Source organism: Hordeum vulgare, chromosome 4H, assembly GCF_904849725.1.
Source record: "Hordeum vulgare subsp. vulgare chromosome 4H, MorexV3_pseudomolecules_assembly, whole genome shotgun sequence".
Taxonomy (NCBI): Eukaryota; Viridiplantae; Streptophyta; class Magnoliopsida; order Poales; family Poaceae; genus Hordeum; species Hordeum vulgare.
The window spans coordinates 451323458-451347427 of NC_058521.1; the positions used below are offsets into that span (position 1 = coordinate 451323458).

The 23970-nt window shown below is 46.5% G+C and overlaps 1 protein-coding gene across 4 annotated transcripts; it reads right to left on the minus strand.

Annotated features, from left to right (window-relative positions):
• Positions 1–4890: 4890 nt before the first annotated feature.
• LOC123448914 lies at positions 4891–12668 on the minus strand. Of its 4 annotated transcripts, none has more exons than XM_045125953.1 (11): positions 12424–12668; positions 9130–11556; positions 8633–8762; positions 8469–8554; positions 8119–8363; positions 6853–6939; positions 6663–6762; positions 6054–6507; positions 5530–5758; positions 5339–5399; positions 4891–5250 (listed from the first exon to the last, which is right to left on the minus strand). In XM_045125953.1, exons 1-11 carry the CDS (start codon positions 12511–12513, stop codon positions 5146–5148), a joined length of 4014 nt encoding a protein of 1337 aa, XP_044981888.1. In that variant the 5' UTR covers positions 12514–12668; the 3' UTR covers positions 4891–5145. The 4 variants fall into 4 exon arrangements, 2 of the variants coding, with proteins under 2 accessions (XP_044981888.1, XP_044981889.1); XM_045125954.1 differs by having other exon boundaries at positions 5158–5250; positions 5339–5388; XR_006631940.1 differs by having other exon boundaries at positions 5208–5250; positions 5339–5388; positions 5510–5758.
• Positions 12669–23970: the final 11302 nt, after the last annotated feature.

Sequence of the window (23970 nt, forward strand, 5' to 3'; positions counted from 1 at the left end):
AGGCATTTTTGGATCATGCGCATAAAAGTTGCTCCTCATTCTTCAAACCGAATGGCATAGTGATGTAGCAGAAACACCCGAATGGGGTGATGAAGGCTGTTTTTTTCATCCGAACCATACAGACGGATCTGATGATAGCCCGAATAGGCATCAAGGAATGATAAACGCTCGCAACCCGCAGTCGAATCAATAATTTGATCAATGCGGGGGAGCGGGAAATGATCTTTCGGGCAGACGGAGAGACTTGTCCTTCTTGGGCACTATGACAACATTGGCGAGCCACTCGGAGTGGTGTACCTCGCGAATGAAGTAGGCTGCCAAAAGTTTAGCCACCTCCTCTTCGATTGCCTTCCTTTTGTGTGCGGCGGACCGACGCACGCGTTCTCGGATGGGCCGAGCAGCAGGATCCACATGCAGTCGGTGCTCAGCCAACTCCCTGGGTACACCTGGCATGTCAGCGGGCTTCCATGCGAAAATGTCCCAGTTCTCACGGAGGAATTGGATGAGCTCGGCTTCCTATTTTGGATCAAGGGTGGTGGAGATATTCGTCGGGGCAGCGGTGTCGTCCGTCGGGTGGATGCTGACTTTCTTCGTGTCGCCCGCCGATTGGAATGCGGACTCCCAAGCTGGCTTCTTCGAAAGCATCAAGTCGGCGGGGTCGGCTGTCTTCTTGTACTCATCCAGCTCGAGGATAGCCATCTGCTGATCGGCAATCCTCGACCCCTGCTGCAGACACTCCTCGGCCCGCTGCCGATTGCCCGTGACCGTGATCACACCTTTAGGACCCGGCATCTTCAGCTTCAAATACACGTAACATGGACGGTCCATGAAACGTGCATACGTCGGACGGCCCAGAATTGCATGGTATGCACTCTGGAAGTCCACCACCTCGAATGTCAGCTTTTCCTTGCGGAAGTTCTTGTCGGAGCCGAAAACGACATCCAACGCGATCTGGCCGAGTGACTTGGCCTTTCGTCCTGGGACGACTCCGTGGAACTGCATGCTGCTCTCGCTAAGTTTGGACATTGGAATGCCCATCCCCTTGAGAGTGTCGGCGTACATGATGTTCAAGCCGCTGCCGCCGTCCATGAGGACTTTGCGCAGTCGGACTCCTTCCACCACCGGGTCGACGACCAGAGCTTGCCTCCCTGGGGTGGGCACATGTGCTGGATGGTCCGACTGATCAAAGGTGATCGCAGTCTGAGACCGTCTGAGGAACGTGGGGTTGGTTAGGGGTTGCCATGTTCACCTCTCTGTTCACCAGCTTCAGTCGACTCTTGCTTTCCACATCAGCAAAAATCATCAATGTTGCATGGACTTGGGGGAACGGATCCTCCTTGTCTTCATCATTCTGCTCGTTGTCCTTTTCACTCGGTTGCCCTTCGTCGAACCCTTGGATCAGGAGGCGACATTGCCGAGTGGTGTGCTTCGGGAATATGGCGTTGCCTTCTTCGTCCATCTTCATGTGGATTGGACATGGCTGATCCAGGATGGAATTCCCGAACTGCTTCTTCTTGGGGGTGTACTGAGCTTTCTCCTTGCCCTTGAACTTGGCATTTGTAACGGCTGCTGCCTCTGCCTGCGGAGTGGATGGAGCTTTCTGCTTTTGCTTCCGATTGCTGTTCCCATCTCCATCGGCGACTGCCTTATGCTTGCCGCTGCGTATGCGGTCTTCCTCTTCGCCATTTGCATAGCGTGCGGCTATCTCCATCATCTTACTCATGGAGATGTCGCCTGTCCGACCGAATTTCAGGTACAGGTCTCTGTACCGCACTCCTGCCTTGAAGGCGCAGACTGCTTGATGCTCCGTGACGTTCTCCACCGTGTGGTAGAGGGTCATCCAGCGCTGGATGAAATCGCGCAGGGGCTCATTCTGCTTCTGGACACAGTGCTGGAGCTCCACGAGACCAGCAGGGCGTTTGCACGTGCCCTCGAAGGTCCTGATGAAGACTTGGGACAGATCTGCCCAGCTGTAGATGCTTGAAGGAGCCAACTGGTTCAGCCACGCTCGTGCTGAGCCGTCGAGCATCAGGGGGAGATGTTTCATGGTGACCTGGTCATCTCCACCACCGATCTGGACCGCCACTCGGTAGTCGTCTAGCCATGTTTCTGGCTTGGACTCTCCTGTGAACTTGCTGATCCCCGTCGCCAATCGGAAGTTGGGAGGGATGTCAGCTGAACAGATGGCCCGACTGAAGCACTCGGGGCCAGAGACGATGGTCCTGCTTCCACTCGGACGATCTCTATCGTGACCATCACGGTGGGCTCGACTCCTGTCGACCTTCCTCTGGGCGATGTACCCTCTTGCGTCGGGCCTTGGATCATACGTGTCACCGACTGAACGTCGATCATCGTGATGTCGGGGCCCGTAAGGCCCACCCCGCGAAGGGGTGCGTGAACGGCGACGATCTTCGGGATTCATGGAACGGTTGCCCCCTCTGCGTCGCTGATGAGAATCGGGGCTGAAAACCGACCGATGCGTGTTCGCGTGAACAGAACTGTTGTGGATCCTGTTGTGCGACTGGGAGACCGCCGAATTCTGCTGTTGCGCCGTGTGCAACAGGGCATGGATCTGCTCGATCCCTCTACCAGCCTCTGAATCAGTCGGTTGGAGGGAATCGGCTATCTTGGCAGCGGCAGCCAGGTTGAGGCCGGGTGTGCGGAACACCTCGACGTTGCTCTGACGAGTGCGTCGACTCGCGGAACGGTGGTGTTGACGACGAGCGCCGGATGATTCGCCGACCTCATGCTCGTTCCGACCAGTTTGGCGGGGACTTTCATGGGAATCGGCCATGAGAACTTCGGCTGCAGGCCCGCGACCCAAGTACTCGGAAGGTAACTCAGTCGGAACTGAGTCCAAGCACTGGGACGGCGGCGCGACCACAACCGACTCGAGGACCGCCACTTGAGAGGACGCGTTCTGTCACGCCTGGGCGTGTCGCACCCAACGCTGGAGCCGCGGACGGCGGGACCGCTTGTTGCGGCGCGTGACGGGGGCAAAGATCGACACCGGGGCCGATTGCTGGAGAAGAAGGACGCCGCGGGCACCGGCACGGAAGTGCGTAGCCCCGCGACCGGGGAGCGCCTCGACGTCGAGAGACGCATCCCGAAGCCATGCCGAATCGACGACGATGAAGGAGAGTGCGCCGAAGAGGATCTCACGACCCATGCATAAATCTCCGTCGGACGACATGATGAAAAGATGAAGTTGCAAACTCGCCGGAAGTCGCTTAGACGCCTGCCCCACGGTGGACGCCAACTGTCGTGGGTATAAGTCTGACAGTAGATGTGTAGGGTACGAAAGGATGGGCAGAGCCTTAGCTACGGCAAGGTTGTATGAGTTCAGGCCCCTCTACGGTGGAGATAAAAGTCCTACGTCTCAGTGCTCTTGGGAGCTTAGTGTCGAGTGGAATATAGGATTACAGTAAATGCCAACCCATGCACCAGTGGGGAAGGGCGGCTTATATAGAGTGCGTTGCCCTTCACAACGGCCCGGTGGACAGGGGTGGAATAGTGGAGAATAAATGCCTACGTTACAGGTAACGTATGCCTTAAATGCTAATAATGGTGTACGAAAACGTATGATCGTTGCCCTCCTGGGAGGTTACGATGTACATAGTGGAATTCAGTCGGTCCGTTAAATACGCTCCGAGTGCTCGTCACCGACTGGATGATGGGGGAGTCCTTAGTTCAGTCGGAACTGACTAAGGGCCTTGTCCTTTATGAAGGGTAGTCCTTGGGTAGGACCTATAGGGCAGGTCTATGACCCTACCCTGGGACTATAACCCCATCAACTACAACGGCGAGGATGGCCAAATTGTGGTATTTGCCCCTATACAAGCAAACTCAAGAATCTACCACACACCTTCTGTTCCAATGTAGATTCACGGCACGTGTCTGGAATGAGGTCGTTGCTTGGCTTGGTATGCAAGACCACTCCCCGTTGACTTGACGCAATGAAGTCAGTGTCCATGATTGGTGGTTGAAAACGATCAATGCGGGAGGGCATATGAAGAGAGCAATAGTCTCTGTTTTGACGTTGGTCTCCTGGAAAATTTGGAAGGAATGAACGCTAGAATCTTCCGCAACACGGCTTCACCGACCACCGTGGTTGTTGCCAAGATAAAAGAGGAGGCCCATCTTTGAACGTTGGCGGGAGCCAAACACCTAAGTGCACTTTTATGTCGCGAGAGTAGTCTTGTAATTCTGCCGTTCTGCAGCTTATGTCTAAAACTCCTTCTTAATTAATAAAAATGACAAATCTTTCATCTTGTTTTAAAAAAGAAAGATCTCGATCAACTATTATAAAAGGGTCAGAACCAGTGGCGGAGCCACCTCCCAGCTATCCAGGCTCAGCCATGCATTTACGTTTGAATAATTGCAGCACATGAAGAGCTAACTACCAATTTTTAGAGGCAAGCAACTGATAGACAGCAGCTTCGTGTACTTTGCCCCCGCTCGCCGGACGAGCCGGCTCCGCCGCTGGTCAGAACACGAAATTTGCTTGCGCTCGACAGATACCTCCCTCGGGTCAAGGCGAGCTAGAGGTGGGGAACCAAGTCGCAATCCAGATCCAGGGAGGCAGGCTGATCTGCCTACAGCATCGGTGGGGAGCGCAAGGAAGCCCCATATCGGAGAGCGCAAGGAACTGGCGATTGCAGGCTGGGGAGGGTGGCCGAAGGCGCCGTACGGCAAGGGGTTGGTGGTCAACTACGGCGAGGGGCGGTCACGGGAGCAAGAGGGTTCCATCTTTTTTCCCATCCTTTTTTTTCAATTAAACGCAGTACTATTGTACCAGTAGAGATAGCAGCATATGTCCCAAAACCAAGCGAAGACAAAGCTCTGGAAAATACAGTACTAGTTTGGAGACTTTCACATAACATTGCACAGTTGAGAACCATCAATTTGAATTGGAAGTGCCAGGGCGAAAACATCCAGAGAGACTGATACAACATTTTTCTTTCCAGAATACAACAATTTTCTTTTCCAGCATGATAATATGAGTGCTTGAAACCGATTTGCGCGAGGCAACCCTCGCTAGAGAGAGCGAATTAGCTTTTGACTATGCACATTGCCCGAATGTTTATTGCACAAGATTGCAAGCCTCGTGGATCCAAACCTTTGGTGGAATGAACCCAGTTCTGGTCATTTTGTGGAGACCCCGTAGCCGTTCATTTGTAGTTTCCGACGGCCGTTGCTCCATCTATTCCGCTCGTAGCATTTACCGTTGTATTTGGATCCTGGAGCTGCCTGTCACAGCAAAACATGGCAAATAATAAGCCGTGTGCACTTATCTAGAGTATCATCTGGAACAAACCATGTATGCAAAGATACATACCGCAACAGTCTTAATAACCTCAGTCATAGCACAACTCTCGCTGCACTGATCTGCACCAACACTAGAAATATACCGTCATAAGATACTGGTCATAGCTGGTAAACAAGGTTGTCAACTAAGAGAATCTGTCAACAAGAATCACTATGTCGCTGGTTTTTCGTGTCAACTGACCTTAATAGAAGAAACCATACCTGTCATACGGCGGTCCATGACTGTCCACTGTAAAGTTAACTTCTGGGTTTGGCATAATAACGGGAACACCGACAGCACAATTGCCCTCGTCACTACTGTTACTCCGAATTTCCAGTAACAGCTCAGGCTCCGGTTGGTCTCTATCTTCTACCCCCACTGAAGTGTCTTGACTATCACTTTCCAATGTCTCACGGACGATACTAGTACATTCCAGTCGGTAGTCAGATCCTGTAATTGCCAAGAAGACACTATCAAATCAAAGTTCTCCCATACAGCCTTTCTATCAAAAAATCAACACATGCAAAAGCCAGGCATGTTTGAAGCAACCTATTAGTTCAATAGGTTATTTTGCATATCTATATCTGGGTGGACATAGACAACAACATCCATACTCAGAGGTAGCATCAATTTTCCAATATGCTTAATAACTAGTTTGATTCATCTTTCCTTTTTAAGATTTCAGAAACTGATATGCTAAGTGCTCCCTAGCCAAGTGCCAAGCGAGTGAAAGAGAGAGAGAGACCATTCAACTCTTCTGGATGGCTAAATGCATTACATGAAACCTCCTTCTGACAAACAGTGGTTCCCCAAGAGCTGAAAACAGAGTTCTCTGCCAATGCTAGACTGTTATAGTTGATCTGCATTGTAACCTTCATGTCTTCTGAATGATTGGATACATTGTTTACAACCGTGTCACATGCGGTGGTTCTTTCAAAACTGACAATGCTGTTCTTTCCCAACTCCATTTCTTCAGCATTAAGCACCAACTGGATGCTCATATCTCTTGGATTATGAACCGCGACATCTAAAATCTTCTGGCAGATGGTGGTTCCCTGGAAACTGAGAATGCTGCTCTCTGCCAATTCAAACCTGTCAGAGAAAGACATTGCTCTGAAACCAAATGATCCTGTCCATGTTTCCAGAAGCTGAGGAATCGCCGGTAAGACAAGCCTTTCCACCCCCAAGCCAGAAAGTAACTGCAAAGTAAAAAAGAAAGTGGATAGATATACAGCAACAAAATGATAGGAATATTGACAAGCAAATGGGAACGTGATGTTACAACATTCAAACTCGATTTCAAAATTCCCGGTGATTTTGAAACATAGTTATTTAAATAGTAAAGGTAAAAAACCTTCTCCAGTTCATTCATCAGTAGGCGACACATTCCTTGTCGACGATATTGAACTCTTGTGCCAATAAGAGGTAGCTCAGCAAACTTCTTCCCGCATACCCTAATCAGAGAAATGAATTGTGATATGGAGAAAAATGATAAACTAGAAGTTTTCAATTACCATGGAGGACCACTGAGAAGAGTAAAATACCTAAAAGTGCCGACAGATATTAGCTCACCATCTTTCTGGAGAATTAGTGTGTAGAATCCCCTAAAATTAAGCCGTCTGAGACCTGATCTGTAGATGATAGATAAAAAATTACAGTCTCCATTTATGATGGTTAATATTGAACAGAGAAATATCCCAAATTTGGAATATATAAGCTGTATATAGATGAATTATTGTGATGAAATAGACTAGAAAGTTGAAGTATATGTGGATTGATCAGTTTCTAACATTAGCTTTGCTGGTTTGTGCATAAACGGATAAACCTTAATATGGTATAAATTCAGGCGAAGTTTCCAGCACATGTGAGGTGAAATAGAGAAAATAAATGTAGGGAGTTACTGACAATTCATCCTAGAACTAAGTGAGAGTAGTTAAATTTATGCGTTGTAGCAGAATATCCATGCTATAAAAATGATAATAAACCTTGTTTTGTCAATTGTAATATAGTACCATCTAAAATTCTAAATTAAGCTTATTCACAATGTTACAATATACAACTACCTGTGTTTCACTGTATCTGTCCTAACCAATAAACAGTTTATCTAAGAGCGAGTTGAGAAATGCTCATGCATGCGAAAATAGCTTTTGGAGCTCGGGCTCCATGGCACCCTTTATTTGAAAACCCCAAAATTCATCAAAATTCATATTTTTACATTTAAAAAAAAACTAAAAAAAAAATACGGATAGGCATGGAGGCATAACACACATGTGTGCAAATTTTTAGAACAAAATACGTTGAAACGAGGTCTGTGCAAAAAAGACAAATTTGTGGCTTTTTAACACATGATACTATTCATCACAAAAGTCCATGAATTTGTTCTTTTTGCACAGATCGCATCTTAAGGTATTTCATCCTGAATTTTTGCACACATATACATTTCATCCTTGTGTACTTGCATATTTTTTTTCAGATTTTTTTGAAACCGAAAATTTTGAATTTTGAATTTTTCAAAAATAAAGGGTGACATGGAGCCCGAGCTCCAAAACGCCCTACTCTCATGCATGCCCCTATTAAATGACATGCTACAGCCACTTAACCTCTTCCAAAAGCTTAAAAATAGGGTAGAGAGCATAATATATTAAAATAAGACTACAGACATAAAGGACAGATATTGTCAAATGAAGGTAGTATAAGCTAATGCTTTCCATAATCCCATCAAACCTACCACACAATGAGTAATCAACACGTCATTAATGGAAGGTAAAATGAAAACAGACACATTGAAATGGTATCATAGCAGTTCTTACTCTCTATTGAACACAATATCTTCAGAAAGATCTCTTCGTGTGCTGGGCTCGATTATAGTAACAAAACATTCATGAAGAACATCAAGTGCAATGCACAGCTTGCCATACTGTTCTGCTATTATCTCATTGTAAAAATCGCCATGCTGACTGGCATTTTCTCTGTCAAATCTCAGTATGGTGCATGATAAGCCCTCGACAGGAGTTGGAATTGATTTCCCTATAAGCCCTTGCAAATGCTGAAATATCTGCACATTAGAATAGATCATGAGACCACATGATGAGCATGAATGAAGTTCAAATTCTAAAGTAATTCAGGGTGGAAACAGCATTTTATCTAAGTGTTATCATACCTCGGAGCATCCCCTACTGCAAAACCAGCACCCTTCTGGGCAGCAGGTGAGCTGATCACCTTTGTTTCTCATGCAACCAACATGATCTACCAAAATATGATTAAAAAATCAGCGGCTTTCAAAATATAATTCTATATTATTATCGAGTGTTCAGAAAACCGTACATTCACGTTCACACTGATCACAGTACATAATAGTCTTCTCGGTGAATTTGTTGGTATCAGGATCATAATCACTCGAGTCACAAATACTACATCTACAAGATGGACAGTACCAGCTTCCTTCCGGAGTGGACTACAAAAGCAGCATGATACTGAATGTGAGTTCAACAGAAGCAAGTGCATATAGAAAGAAGATGTTGCTATGTAAAAGAAAAATCAAGGGAATGTAGCGACCGTATGAACCAAGTATGAAGCTAAAACCACATGACCGTCACATTGTTCAAAACACAAATTGAATAGCCATTCCAAGTGCTCATTAGAAATCATATAAGTTTGCATTTGATGGGAAATATCCAATTAATCACTGGTGATCAAATAAGAAAAGTAAATGACTGAAATGACATGCTCCTGTGCGGTAACAGGAGACTTGCGAAGATATAGGCGTGAAAAGTTAAGAACTCGGATGAAAAAGGAGTTTGCTCTGATAAGATAGGGAGTACCTCCAAACCAACACAAGCATGATGGAAGGATGAAGGACAATTGTCACAAAGTAATATTTCCCCACCCTCATTGCATATAGAGCATATAGAATCACTTTCTGTATCGGAATAATTTGTCTTCAAGCGCACGTGCAGTGATTCTTTGGGCTTGTTTTCACCCATCAATTCAACTAAACACTGTGAAAGGGGCCTCCCATCCTTCAAAAAAATATGAGCAGCAGGTAACCGAGTACTGCATCCAGCATGAACCTCAAAGCTTTCCAGAGTGAATAGTTCATTGCAACACCTGCATTTTATTCCATCTTTAGTGACGGCACCTTCCTTTAGCCGAGGCCCGTCACTTCTTTGCTTATAAGTAAGTTTAACTCTTGGTAATAGAATATTTTTGTCTACCAACAGAGACAGAACGGTTTTAGCACGATGTTGATATGGCAGGATCTGTCCATGTGTTGAACTCAAAACTCGTGCATGGCTCATAGTAACAGAAGATGATTTTCTTTTCTTTGATTTTACATGACATGTAGGCCAGGTAAACAAGCCATCATGTCTATCTAAAACTGAAACCAGCGGGTCCTTTCTTCCACTTGTATCCCTTGCTCCGCCACCGAGTGCTATAAACGTATCAGTGGTGATCCCAGAGCTTGCATTATTCTCCTTTAGATCTTGCTCTAAGTATCCTTTACATGCTGCCAGCAGACATTTGTAGGACTTGCCATGTGGAGAATGATACCGAAGCTTCCGTTTTTTACTAGACTTCATCTTTTGGCGGACTATCCAACCAGCAGATTTGAGGAATTTCTTAGCTTTTGATCTCAGAAGTTTCTTTTTCCTGTCATTCTGCACATCTGCTTCCACATAATCCACATATTTTCCAACAACATCAGATTTATATTCACGTTTGCGTTTGCCAAGTATTGCCAGATCCCTTGAAACTGATGCGTCCAGATTTACTCCGTGTGCTGCCAAATAATTGTGATTATCAGGAATGTCTTCAGTATTGTTCCCTTTAACTCGTTTAATACATTGAACTGCGAAGCTCCTGAGTACTTGAAGGAAAGAAACATAAGTCTTCCCGACAGGTGACTTGTACCGGTATCTCTTAATAATACTTGGTTGGCCGTTAGGCCTTATAATTTCGTCTTCTTTGAACACAATACTCCAACCTAATGCCAGGAGATGCTTCTTCAGATTCATCCTTATGATGTCACTAATGTGTCCCTGGGAAAAACTGGTGACCTCTTGGTAACTAGCAAGCATCGATGCTATCGGCGGGGAAAGTTTTGCATCTAGCTGTATTGGCATCCAAGAAGCTGGGGCATCCGTACTAAACTTACTGTCGTGTTTGTTCTCCCTTAGGATAAGATCTGTGCCAAATTTGTTGCAATCTTCATTATTTTGAGTAACGCTTTGTAGAAGCAAATTATTTGTATGACAACCCTGGGGATCATATTTTGTCTCCTGCTCTGCCAGGTAAGCCTCACATGCTGCTATAAAAGATGTGAACCGCTTCCCATCAGGTGAGACACAATATTTGTTCTTAGCTCTATCATCTACAAAGGTCCACCCTACTGATTTAAGATAGCACTTTGCAGACTCCCGTTTGGCACGAGCACTTATCCTGTCATTGTTGCGATAGTATGAGATGAATTCTAACATGGTCCGGCAGATAGCAGCTGATGTGGAATCCAGCTTATCCGAGACAATGGGCTCAACATTCTTATTTTGAAAGGCAGCAGATGTTGAAGTTTCTGCTGATCTACAAGAATCTCTTGTTTGATTTCCATCTTGGGGAGGTCTGTCACATACAGACTGTAATTCTGCAATAAGGGCTGCAAGTGATCCCTCCCAAAAAGATTCTGTTCCACACATCCACATATTGTCTCCTGACGTCAAGGAAAGAATTGATCTCAGGTCATACCATATCTGCCTGACTGATACAGGTAAACCAGCTTTCTCTTCATGTGACATAAGCATTTGGAGAAACGACCAGATTCCGCGCGGTTTCCATGTTCCAGTAACTTCATCCCAGTCCTGAGTACGGCGTAGCTGATCGACTGCCATAATGCGTTCATCACCTTCATCAGGAAAAAAGACCTTCCTCTGCATGGAGCCTTCAGCGTGATCAGCAATGACACCCTCCCAGTAGGATCCTTCCACTAGTGCATCAACCCACAGTCCATAGCTTGCATCAGATATCTGCAGCGGTTGATGTGGATGCACGGGTCTTATTTTTCCACGAGTGGATCCCTGAGCCGCACTTGACTTGCCATCGATAGCATCTGACACCTCAACTCTCTCAATAAGAGGTGACCCGCCATCATTGTCATCAACAAAATCGACATATCTTACAGAGCGGAAGTTGTCCAAAGTTTCAATTACAACAGCCTGGTGCCATGATCCGCATAGCCCTCGATCAAAACTGAAGACCTGCGGAACAGAAATATATCAGTGAATCTACTCACATTCACAAGTATGAGAGTTTTCATAGTGAGATTGCAAAAGAAAAAAGGATAGTAACATTTCCAACACGCATCGGTAGTGGTGATAAATGATAACAATGAATCCGTAGGAAGGACATTTTACAGATGATGCCATTGGTTGACCATGGTTCATGGACAAAGTACACTCATTAGGTGCGTGCGAAATAACGCCTCACTTCCTATTTTTCTTTTGCGTTCCTACTAAACCAATACAATTCTACACATTTCAAGCACTGGCACTCGACAAAGAAGGATACTTGGTGTGCGCGAGACAGCAAAACAATCAAGAAAAATGCTACTGCAAAATGACACTTGGATGAGAGGCCAATAATAACATTCAGTCAGTCGAGCACTAACCACGAACCCATGATTCAGAACAATTTTCCAGGCGGGTATACCAACAAAGCAAGGATCTTTTAGCATGTCACTACATCGGCAGACTGATTAGGCGACTGGCACACATGCAGGCGCAACCATGCACTGACTAACGCGATTACTTAACAAGAAGTTCATCGCAGATTGACCCAAACATGCTATTTGTGCCGACAGTCTTAAATCATTTAGACAGATGCCAGCTCAATAGCTCCCATCTGCACACGATTATCGCGCAAAACAGCAATCACCGGCGCGTTCTACCGAAACTAACCACATTAGCACAGGTCATCTGACGAAGGCGGGACTCTGTTCAGAGCCAACCACACTAGACTAGACTACAGGGGAGACACGGGAGGTCAAACCCAGGCGAGCCAGGCGCGCAGGAGCAATGCGTGGCCCGCCCGGCGATGACGGCGGTGCGGATTTCGACTTGGCTGACCTCGACGTGGTCGCCCGGAAGAAGCTTCCGCTCCCCCGCGGCGGCGACAGGGGACGGCTGGCGCCTCCGCTTCGGGATCCCCCGCGGCATTGCGGGCGCCGCGAGCGGCGACGGACGGCCTCGGATTCGAGAGCCGGGCGGCGGCGGCGGTGGTTGGGGGAGGGGGAGGAGGCGGAATCCAGGTGGGGGGAGGTGGATACAGAGGAGGAGGAGGAGGGGACGGGTTTAATGGAGGGGTTATTTTTACAGCACTCGGCCGGTGCTGCTAGTATTGGGTAATTAACGCCGGCGTTAATAGCCCGGTAATTCACTTATATTACGGCAAGAAAATCCGCCCTTGATTTGCTATTTGAGTCTTGGCAGTTAATGAGGTTTGTGAAGATGTAACACTTGCCAAAAAAAAAAAAGGCGGTGATTTGGTCACAGGATTTTAGGCAAGTCGTAGCGTTTGCATGTACAGTATACCGATATCTTTGTCTTCCAGTTTCCTTCCGTTTTGGCAAGTAGATGACAGACTTTACTGTGTTTTGATCCTGGGAGTGAAAGCTGGGATATTTGGGAATGCGTTGCGTGTGATGTTTACTGCAGGGTTTAAGGTCGCCCCGCCCGTCCTTGGGTTTCCACTGGCCTTTGTCCCGCCGCTGCAGCGAGGGCGTGTGAATGGCCGTCATCGAGCTCAGCTCACACACAAGAACTCAACTTGTTTAGTCTTTAAAATACTTGCTTCGTTTCAGAATAAGTATCACAAAAATTGTATTAGGTTAGTATAAATTTTATACTGGATCGACGATATTTATTTTGGTACGAGGAATTATTTCTTGAGACAAATTTGGAGCGTTACTAGTAGGTTGGCGTGAGGCACAGCCAGTATAGCATCTGCGCACGGCTCGGAGCGAACAGTACCTGATCTTAGCTGCAGCCTCGTCTTTACTTGGAGAATCGTCCAAAGATAACGCAGGTGTGCAACACGTGAGTGCGCCAACCGCTGCTGTGAAGCTAAATGCCGAAGGGCCGTCCTTTCTTTTGGAGAAAGAAGGGGAAGGACCGCCACCTTGACCATCCCTCCCTCTCTGTATGGGCTCGAACGGGTATCATATCAGCTCACTCCTCCCTGTCTTGGACGAATTGCCAAGATGGTGATGAACTTCATCGGGGAACATGGTGAAAGAGAATAAAAAGAAGGGCCTTTTTTATTTTTCATACAAGAGGCAACGCACCCCGCGCGAGTCATGACTCGAGGGCGGGCTGGTTGGCTGCACACTTACGCGCTGTTTTTTTATCACATTTAAATGTGCATATACTTCAACAATTGATAATATGTGTGTTATAATTTGGTTGATTAGTTATTATTTCTTATTGTCACTGTGTTGCTTCTAGTTTAAACATGACATATTTTGATAAACTGTATTAGATGGCGCCAACTAATCTTAGATGTCAGCGGACATTTGCAACCTGCACAAAAAAACCAGTGAAGCCTAGGTAAGTTTAACATGCCTTCTCATATTTTGAAGAAATGGAAAAACCATGTTTGCTAATTTAAGCTATTTGATATAGATTTCATATATTTTGACAACCTCGAATATTCTGATACATTCAGAATTTGTAGCATATGTGTGAAGGTAAATGTCAAATTCCTGGTTAATCAAAGTGGTGATAACCTTCACTTCATTCTTATGGACAAAACTGCAAGTCTCCAGCATGTCGGATTGTTAAAATAAACATATGGTTACCATCATCTAACATTTTTTTAAACAATTCTAAGGGTGCCAAAATTAAAGCTATTGTATCTGGAAAAGATTTAGTGAATAGATTCAATCTTACATTGCACATGGGGAGGAACTACATCATTCATGGTGTTACTGTGCGTCCTAACTTTGAAGAACTGGGGTGTAGATACATTCAACACACATATGAGTGTTCCTTCAGTACAAGGACATTTGTTGAGTCCATCTTACTTCAATTTCCAACGTATCCCAAGCATTTGATGTCATTCCAGGAAATTCGGAGGTGTCTAAAGCAAACTTTCGTAGGTATACATTCACGCATATAATAGTTACTAACACAAAGGTAATCTTAATACCTAAATTCGACTAATGATATTTGATACACACATAGTTGGCATAGTCGTTCATTATGATAGACATGAAGTCATTGGAGGATACCCAGGTGCTGAATTATATAGAGAGATCACCTTCATGGATATTTGATATGTGTAGTTGGTATATAATAGTTCCAACTCTTATATACCGAATTGTATAAATTAATTCAAAACTCCGTTGACATGCTTACTATTTTCAAATATTCCAAATTGTAGGGGCAAACTGATGGTTGTTGGGATTTATGGTGGCAACTTGATTCAGAACTCATATAGGTGGTCAATATCCGAAGGCAACAAATTCTTTGTCCTTGCCACTATGCTTCGTAAGGATTGCAAATACGGTAATCTATACATCTATATCGGTATGTATTGCATATTGTAAGAAAGTGTATTGTTATGCCGGCCTAATTATATTTTTTGCCGTGACAATAGGAAATGGGATAATTATCCTTTTGCACTCAGTGGTGTCTCTCTGCTCAGTTTTGCCCTCAGTTGCGAATCGTGCTTAGTTTTGCCCCTAGTCTGTCCGCACTGACTCATTCCGTGAACATTGTCGTCTATGTCAGGTCAACGTTTTGACTCGGCCCTTACAGGTGGGACCAGGCGGCACAGACGCGCTACGCGATCAGACTGGTGCTCTCGTGGCTTGTGGGACCCAACAAAGAGCCGCGGGTATAATGTATAAAGGAACAATTCAAATTCCATTCACTTTTAGGATATATTACATCTATTCAAACAGAATTTTATAAAAAAACTAATCTAATCCTCGTCTGTGAGGTCGATAACCATCGCGTAGCCGCCGCCATCGCCCCATCGTCGTCGTCGTCGCCGTCATCGTCATCGTCGTCGCTGCTGCTCAGAAGCCAGTCGTCCTCCTCCGCCGCCGCCTCCAGCGCCACGGCCTGCTCCACCGCCGCCACGGCCTCGCTTCGTCCAAGACCTCCTCCGCAACCGCCCGTGCGGCCTCCTCTGTCGACTGCGCCAGCGCCGCCAGCAGCCCAGGTGTGTCGTCGGGGTTGCCATCCTGGTGTAGCGCCGCCTGCTCCGGCGGGAGCGGGACCTCCGGCGAGGCAGGAGGGGCGGCGGCGGCGAGCGCGGATGCGCGGCCGACGGGAAGGGCCGGGGTGGTGGATGTGGCTGCGCGGAGACGGGAAGGGCCGGGCTGGTGGACGCGGCTGCGCGGCGACGGGAAGGGCCGGGGGTGGCGGGAGCGCGGCGACGTGAAGGGCCGGCCTCCCACGAGATGTCTCCGACGGGGAGACCATGGGCGACGCACCGGAACGCCCCGACGACATTGTCAAAGCTCTTACCTGTCCAGAAGTGGCGCACGGCCTCTCCTGTCGTACCGGCCGCCGGGGTGCCTCCGGAGTTCCTTCCTCGACGCCGGTGGACCAAGGGTTGGGTGACCGTCGACGGAGATTCGCCACGGCCACGGCAGCTTTGTCAACGGCGGCACGGGCAACCCGAACCGGGCCAGATCTTCGGTCTCGGCGACGATCAGGCTGGATGGCCACACGCTGCCTGACGTCACACCGTCGCTGTCGAACTCGCTTGACATGCCGGCCGCGACAGAGATGATCGTGGCGAGAAGGAAGAGAGAGGAGGAGGGGATGGTGCTGGCCGGGACGGGGCCGACATCGGCTTTTATAGCCCGCGGGGTGTCACGCCCAAGATGCGACCCTATCCTCAATTTGGCACGAAGGCCTCGTCAGGGATAGAAGCGCATCTCGTCGTGTCGCAAGAATGGATATCGTTACAAGTACATGTACTGAAAAGATGAGATATATATAGAATTGGCTTACACTCGCCACAAGCTACATCAGAGTCACAACAGTACATTACATATACATCAAGAGTAAGAGCAGGGTCCGACTACGGACGAAAACAAACGAGAAAAATAAGAACGACGTCCATCCTTGCTATCCCAGGCTGCCGGCCTGGAACCCATCCTAAATCGATGAAGAAGAAGAAGAAGAAGCAACTCCAAATGAACAATCAACGCGCTCGCGTCAAGTAACCTTTACCTGTACCTGCAACTGGTGTTGTACTAATCTGTGAGCCACAGGGGACTCAGCAATCTCATTTCCAAAGGTATCAAGACTAGCAAAGCTTAATGGGTGAGGTATGGTTAAGTGGTGAGGTTGCAGCAGCGGCTAAGCATATATTTGGTGGGTAAACTTACGAGTACAAGAAATAAGAGGGGGAAGATCTACGCATAGTGGACGTGAACTATGGTTGATCAAGAGAATGATCCTGAACACCTACCTACGTCAGACATAACCCCACCGTGTCCTCGACCGGAGAAAGAACTCACGAAAGAGACAGTCACGGTTACGCACACAGTGGGCATATTTTAATTAAGTTAACTTCAAGTTATCTAGAACCAGTGTTAAACAAAGCTTCCACGTTGCCACATAACCGCGGGCACGGCTTTCCGAAAAGATTTAACCCTGCAGGGGTGCTCCAACTAGTCCATCACAAATTACCACAAGCCGCATAGAAATCCTCAATCACGAAGCTCGCGATCTCGTCGGATTCCCTAGTGGAAAACCTCAACTCTAAGATTACCCAAAGCATCACCGGAATCCTGATGCACAAGATATCTCGTCAAAGGTAAAACTAATCTAGCAAGGCCGCCCGACGTGTCGACGATCCCGATAGGAGTCGCGTACCTCGTTCTCAGGACACGGCGGATGAGCTAGACGTCGGGATCGCTAAACCTCCGGGTGACCAGAGGGGCGCCGGACATCGCTCAGGTGGGACCAACACTCATGAGGAGCACTGGCCCGGGGGTTGATTAAAATAGTCCGCGGGTGCCGGCGGGTCCCTATGCATTATTATTAGGTTATTAGGAAAATGTAGTACCAAAGTTGGGCCTTGCCAGACCAGCTTTAATCTAAAACGAATTATCAAGGGGGTCCCCATAACAACCCCGATCGTGTTAGGAGCGCTCATTTATGGAACATAACACCGGTAGTCGGAAACTAAGGGGGCAAAGGTGGAACAAAACACGAGGCTAGAAAGGCTGAGCCTTCCACCTTTTACCAAGCATATAGGTGCATTAAATTAAATAACATTTAAATATGGTGATATAACAAGGAACCCATGCTTTCACATGGAAGCAACTGCACCTGCAACTAGCAACGCTACCAACAGGGTTAAGCAAGCAGTAACATAGCCAATCACTGGTTTGCTAGGTTGAACAGGTTGAAGGTTATCATGTCATTGTTGAGAGGCTGATATTTAACATGTGGTAGGCAACGAGACATAAACGATAGAAGCGATAAAACTAGCATGGCAATGATAGTAATGGTATCTGGGGAAATGATCATCTTGCGTGAGATCTCGCTTGGAAGAAGAATGCCTCCGTGAAGCAGACGAACCGACGTAGTCGAACGGGTCCTCACAATCCGGCACGCGTGCGGAGCTCTATCGAGATGAAGCAAACCGGAAACACAAATCATCACAAGGAATTCACCACACGATGCCCAACACAAATGATGCATGAGCAGCTGAAAACATGCAAGTCACGGCATGACAAATCACACAATCAAACACTACACATTAAGTGAAGTTCAATATGCACGAGTTGCATATTGACGAAACTCCACGTTAATTTATTTAGTTCTATCCCGATTAGATACACGGCAATATTAAATGTGATTAAACATGCAAGAGGTGAAGCGTAATTCAACTACTTATCTAGGCATTTTAAATGAGATCGGAAATGACATATAGCACCTCCGAAACGACCTCACATGTTAATTTACAATTATGTCCAGATCTGAACTAATGCATTTAATTAGTTGTTAAAAATCAAAACAAATAGTTTCACGTGATTCTACGCGTCAAGGCAAGCAATCTACACATAAAGAACATCTCCAACGGAGCTACGAATCAAAAGTTACAAGCATCGCAAGATATGATGACATGAATGCAATCTGTGTGCAACTACGGTCACAAGCACTTCAAAACATACAAACAGCAAGAGAACATGAAACTACACGAGATTCTAAGCAAGTTTCATGTAGGACACGATCAAATCGGAGCTACGGTTCAACAACTACGAGCAAAATAAGAACTGACCACAATCTGCCAAAATCAGCCACATAGCATATTCTACGCCCCACAACTACGAGCTACACAACTCCGATAAACTCAAGCAAGGCATGGCACGAAAGAGGGCAAGACGCTCTACTACAAACAACTAACAACAACTAGCATGGCAGCAAGGAGCACTAGGACAAGAAGACACAAAATGGCATCCCACACACTATTTCAGACTTAGTGAAAATTACACCTCATGAAAGTGCAGTTTTCGATCTGAAGCTATATTGACAGCAGCAAAACCTATAGCTACAGGACTCCAAATGGCATGAAATTTAAAGCATGCTAGAGAAACACAAGGGGTACAGCTAACTCCATTGGACCAACCTCAAAAGAGCTACAGACCACAAGATGCAAGCAAGACAAGACAACAACAAAATAATAACAGATCCCAAACTTAGAAATATTTCGGCTCCTCCAAATCATCACTATTTCTAGCAACTTGAGGGCAATCAAAACACACCTAAACATGCATTTCTATTGCAACCAAAAATACCAGGGGCTAAACAAGACATCCAAGATCAACTCTCTAGTTGACAACTCCGTCAAACGACGCACGAAATAAATCCTACGAATTAAACAAAAGGGCAACATAGCAAAATATCTCGCGAACTAACTTCCTCCAAAGCTAAAACTAATTGCACAGAAAAATCACATGGATTTTTCTACCCCGGGAACATATAAAGTATGTGGGGTTTGCAACACAAAATAATGTCGCACATAAATGCGAGAAAATAACCTATACGCGGGAAAATAAACTACCCGCAATCCCTACACGTAAAAATACCAATGACCGCTCTAAAATGCATGGAAAATAGGTTCCTAAATCACGGGCATTTAATCTAAGGCATACGGGCAACCCGGTCTTGCACGAAAAATAAATACGGGTTGAAACCTATTAAAACAGCACGTTGTTCTAGGCATCCGACACGCCAAACGACGTCAAACGATTATGCATGTTTCAAATTCGTATTGTACGCGCGAAACTACCACAAAACCATATATAATACATCTCGAACCGACTTACGGTTTAAAAGTTACGGGGGTTTAAATATTTAGCTAAATCCTGAAATTAGCTAAACCGAAAATAATTCCTATAATAGCTACCGGGCCGAAACTGAGGCGTAAAATTACTAAGAGGCGTCTATGCGTAAAATAAAGGGGCTGGGGGGGGCTGGTCACCTTAGTGGGCCTGGCCCATGTCGCGGGGAGGAGGCCGAGGCCTCGAGTGGGGAATGGGCCTCGGGGCGTGAAGGAGGCACTGGCCCGGTGGTTCGTGCAGGTCAACGGGGCCTGGGGCATTGTTGTTGGGCCGCTGTGCCGGGGAGGCCCAGGACGCGTCAAGGTGGCCCAGGCGGGAGCGTTGTACTGCTGCTCGTCTCCTCCCGTGCTCCCCAGGAGCACGAGGGCACGGGAATGGTGGCGGCGCACCCACTGCCGGCGGCGTGCGGCGCAGGGCCACGGAGGGGAGGCAGATCCGGTGGTCCGGGGGCGGATCCGACCTCGGGGACCCGTTCCCAACGACGGAATGGCCGGCGGCGAGCCCGTCGACAACGGGAAGGCGCGGGGCGGCGGCAGCTTGCGAAGGTGCACGCGGCGGAGACCTAGCTGGTGCACGCGACACGTGGGTTCCGGCGAGGCTGGTCGGGGCACTCCGGCGACCCGCAGTGCGATGCGGTGAGGCGCAGGCAGCGGCTGGCGGTGGCGCGAGGGAGGCCCTCCGGCTACGAGGCGAGGAACACGGGCACGGGGAGTTCGGGCTCCCGATCTGGAGCTCGGCCGGCGGATGGGCCTGCCCGGGCCCGATCTGGGCTCGGCGGGCCCGACGGCTGGAGGGGAGAGGGAGAGGGTGGCTCCGCGGCTAGGGTTAGGGATAGGTGGGGCGCGGAAAACAAGGCAGAGGGGGTTGGTTGTCTAAATAAATAGGAAGGGGGTCTATATATAGACAAACGGGGGGCTAGGTTACCCGGAATCGTGTTCCGGATCCAACCGTGCGGTCGGATTCGGACGATTCCGAACGCGGGAATGGGTACGCGGCCGTGTAGAGGGGATATTCGGAGACGAGAGGGAGAACGGGCGGCGCGGCATGAATTTTAAAACACCGACAGACGTCCGACGGTAGACCGAATACGGTGCCGCTACGGTCGACCGTTCGGGTACCAGATGGTCTCCGATCGCGACGAAATTCGACAGGCGGCCTAGCTATATATAAATAAAACCGCATGAAAAATTCTAGCTCAATCGGAGAAAGTTTTTATACTCGCTTTAAAAACAGAGTTACGACGGTGCCGCGGGCGCGTGCGTGTGCGGTCAGGCTCGGAACGAACAACGACGTTAACCGGCAACTAACAACGGATGCAACGTTTGAAAACTGGCGGCAACGGAGATGCCGATGCAATGCAGATGATGCGCATGATGCGAAGATGATGCGACAAAAGAAAATAGACACACGACGAAAACGGAATAAAGGGGAATCTTCTGGGGCGTCGGCATCGGGCTGTCACAACTCTCCTACACTACAAGAGGATCTCGCCCCGAGATCCAAGAATGAAAGGGGGAGAGGATGAGAAAGAACAAGAGGTAAAACTTAGTCGCTTCCTTGACAAACAAGTGAAATCAACGATCCTTGAAGGTTGCAAATAGATAAGGACTGATATGAGAAGGAAGCAAGATTTCACGGAAAATTTCGGCAGCACTTCGGTAGGAAATGGGACAAAAAATTCGATAAGAAGAGAGAATTAGACAATATACATAACAAACAACTAAATAGAGCAAGGGAACACCATGATCTTGATAGAACAACAAGATTGACCCAAAAGAGCAACATCACCATGCCTCCGGAACAATAGAATAGGAACTAGCCCATACGGAAGAAGAGAATGAAGGGAGAATGACAACTACTAACTCCAATGAACTTGGCAAGCATCCTTGCAAGAAGAATTGGACGAAGTTGTTGGAAAAACAACAACGAAAAGAACAAGACAGTAGTGGGCTTATGGAAATCATCACAACATTTATGAGGTGACAACCAACCACTAAAAGAAACAAGGGTTGATTGGGAGAAACAAGATATGAACAATTTCTTACACCAAGAGGATACAATGAGAACTTGGATTAATGACAAGCACCATGATAGCACAATCCATAGGAAAAGTTTTAGGTGAAGTCCAAACCAAGATAGCTCAATGAAGAAATCATGGGTTGAAAATATCTCATGATCATAGAATTGGTGGGTTTAATTATCTCATTTTTGAAAGGAAAACTCTTCGAGGCTCCTACACTAACAAGAATGCTATAATACCACCTCAAAGGATAAAGGAAGAACAATTACACATATAAATGCAAGAGAAATGATACTTGAGGTTCTCCAACAAGAATCTTGAAGAACAATTAAGAATGGATTGAAACCTTGATGAACCACCATGAAGGACCTCCGTATACAAATGAATGATGCAACGATATGAAGGTAGAAGAGAATAAGATTATGACCTTGCCAAGATTTAGATGAAACTTCACAAAGAGATACTTGAGAAAACTTGGAACTCCGCAAAAGAAAAGCTAAGAACACTTGAGAAAAAGGAATTGAGATAATGAGCCGCTCCGGAGAAGAATTCAGATTACTATGAACAAGAATAAGAATTATGTTATGCTTATCCTTCATGAAGTTAAACTGATGACAATCAATGGATTTAGCATACAACTTATTCTTCTAGAAATGATTGAGGAGAGAGATAAGCATCACTTGAGGCTTGATTGAAGGAAGCACCGGTAAGAATTCACAGTTGAATGGAAAACCAAGAATCAATGGAGAAACATGAGAACGCAGAGATCATGATCCACCTGAAAGAAAACTTTAAAAAAGCACCGGATAATCGAGAGACGAACGAAGAGATGACAGTGGAGAAGAATTGAGGATGAAAGCTGAAAGCTGAGAACGAAGAATCTTCTGAAATGATGGCCTTCGGAAGATCGAGAATAAAAACAACTCAGAAATGCACCGGATAGCAAGAAAGGGATACTCATGATTGGAACAATTGAAAGGATAACACGAAGCTGAGATGATATCTTCAAGAGAATGGACCAAGATTCGAGAGAAACACTCCTTCGTTCTTGAAAGAAGAGAATGGTGAGAAGAACACCGCCAAGAATTAATGAGACACGCCGGAATAAAGAAGAATGAAATTTTGAGCCAATATGAGAATTAATTCAAATAGAACTTGAAGAAGTAATATGACTGATGGAAATCATACTTACGTCATAGTTGAAAAGAATTAGAGATCTCCGGGAAAAAAATAGAAGAGCCAGGAAAGATCCTGGGAAAGAACCTGTGGGTTATGGGCCCACTCAAAGAAACCACCGTTAGAAAAGATTGCTAGAACGAGAGATATTGCACCGGTATGAAGAGAACTAGATGAGGTTGAGAACCTCGAAATACTTAAAAGAACCAAGAACAAGAATTCTGAGATAACTTCAACGCTCCGGGTAGAATAGAGAGAAATGACAACAAGAAGATAGACTGATAAAAATTTCCAACATAGGAAAGAATTACAAGGACGAAAAGGATATGATGACCCTGGATAACTGAATTAAGTTCATCGGTAAGGATGACAAGAATGAACAAAGATGAACATGAAGCTCCTGAGAATCTTCACAACGAATCACCGGGTAAGAGAGAAAAGAACAGACAGCGGAAGCACAATGAAATGAATGCACTTGGATGAAAACCAATCCCCGAAGAAAAAGGGCGGGAGGGTGGGGAAAAACAAAGACAACTTGGGCTAGATGAGATGAACTCCGGAATAAAATGAGAGACTGATCTTACAACATTGGAAAGGATTGAATCCACTGAAGAGAAGCACACCGGTTGGAAAAATAATAATTAACATAACGACTCCAGTTGACAAGAATGATAAGACAATCTGATTAATCAAAAGGATTAGCATTCCCATAAAATATGAGAACACCTCTTAGGAAAGATCTGAAATCACCACTTGACATCAAAGCAACTTGAATTACCATGTTCAGCAAAAACAAGGGATGAGGCTTATGAAACAAGCCAGAACAAACTCGTGAGAAAGATTTCGTCCGATATTTTCGTGGACAGGATCGCACGGGCTCGATTTTACAGTAGCCATCAAGTGCAAGGCAGTGCACCCGACATACGAAGCGTCCCCAAGTCGTAGCAAGCTACAAGGACTCTTTAAGACACAACGTGTACCGCTGTAAGTCGATCGTGAACAAACGAATCCACTAGATGTCGAACCCCACCTAACATCATGCATTTGTTGGAAGATTGTCCTATAAGCAACTACTTGAATTCCCACCTGTGAATTCCCAAAATA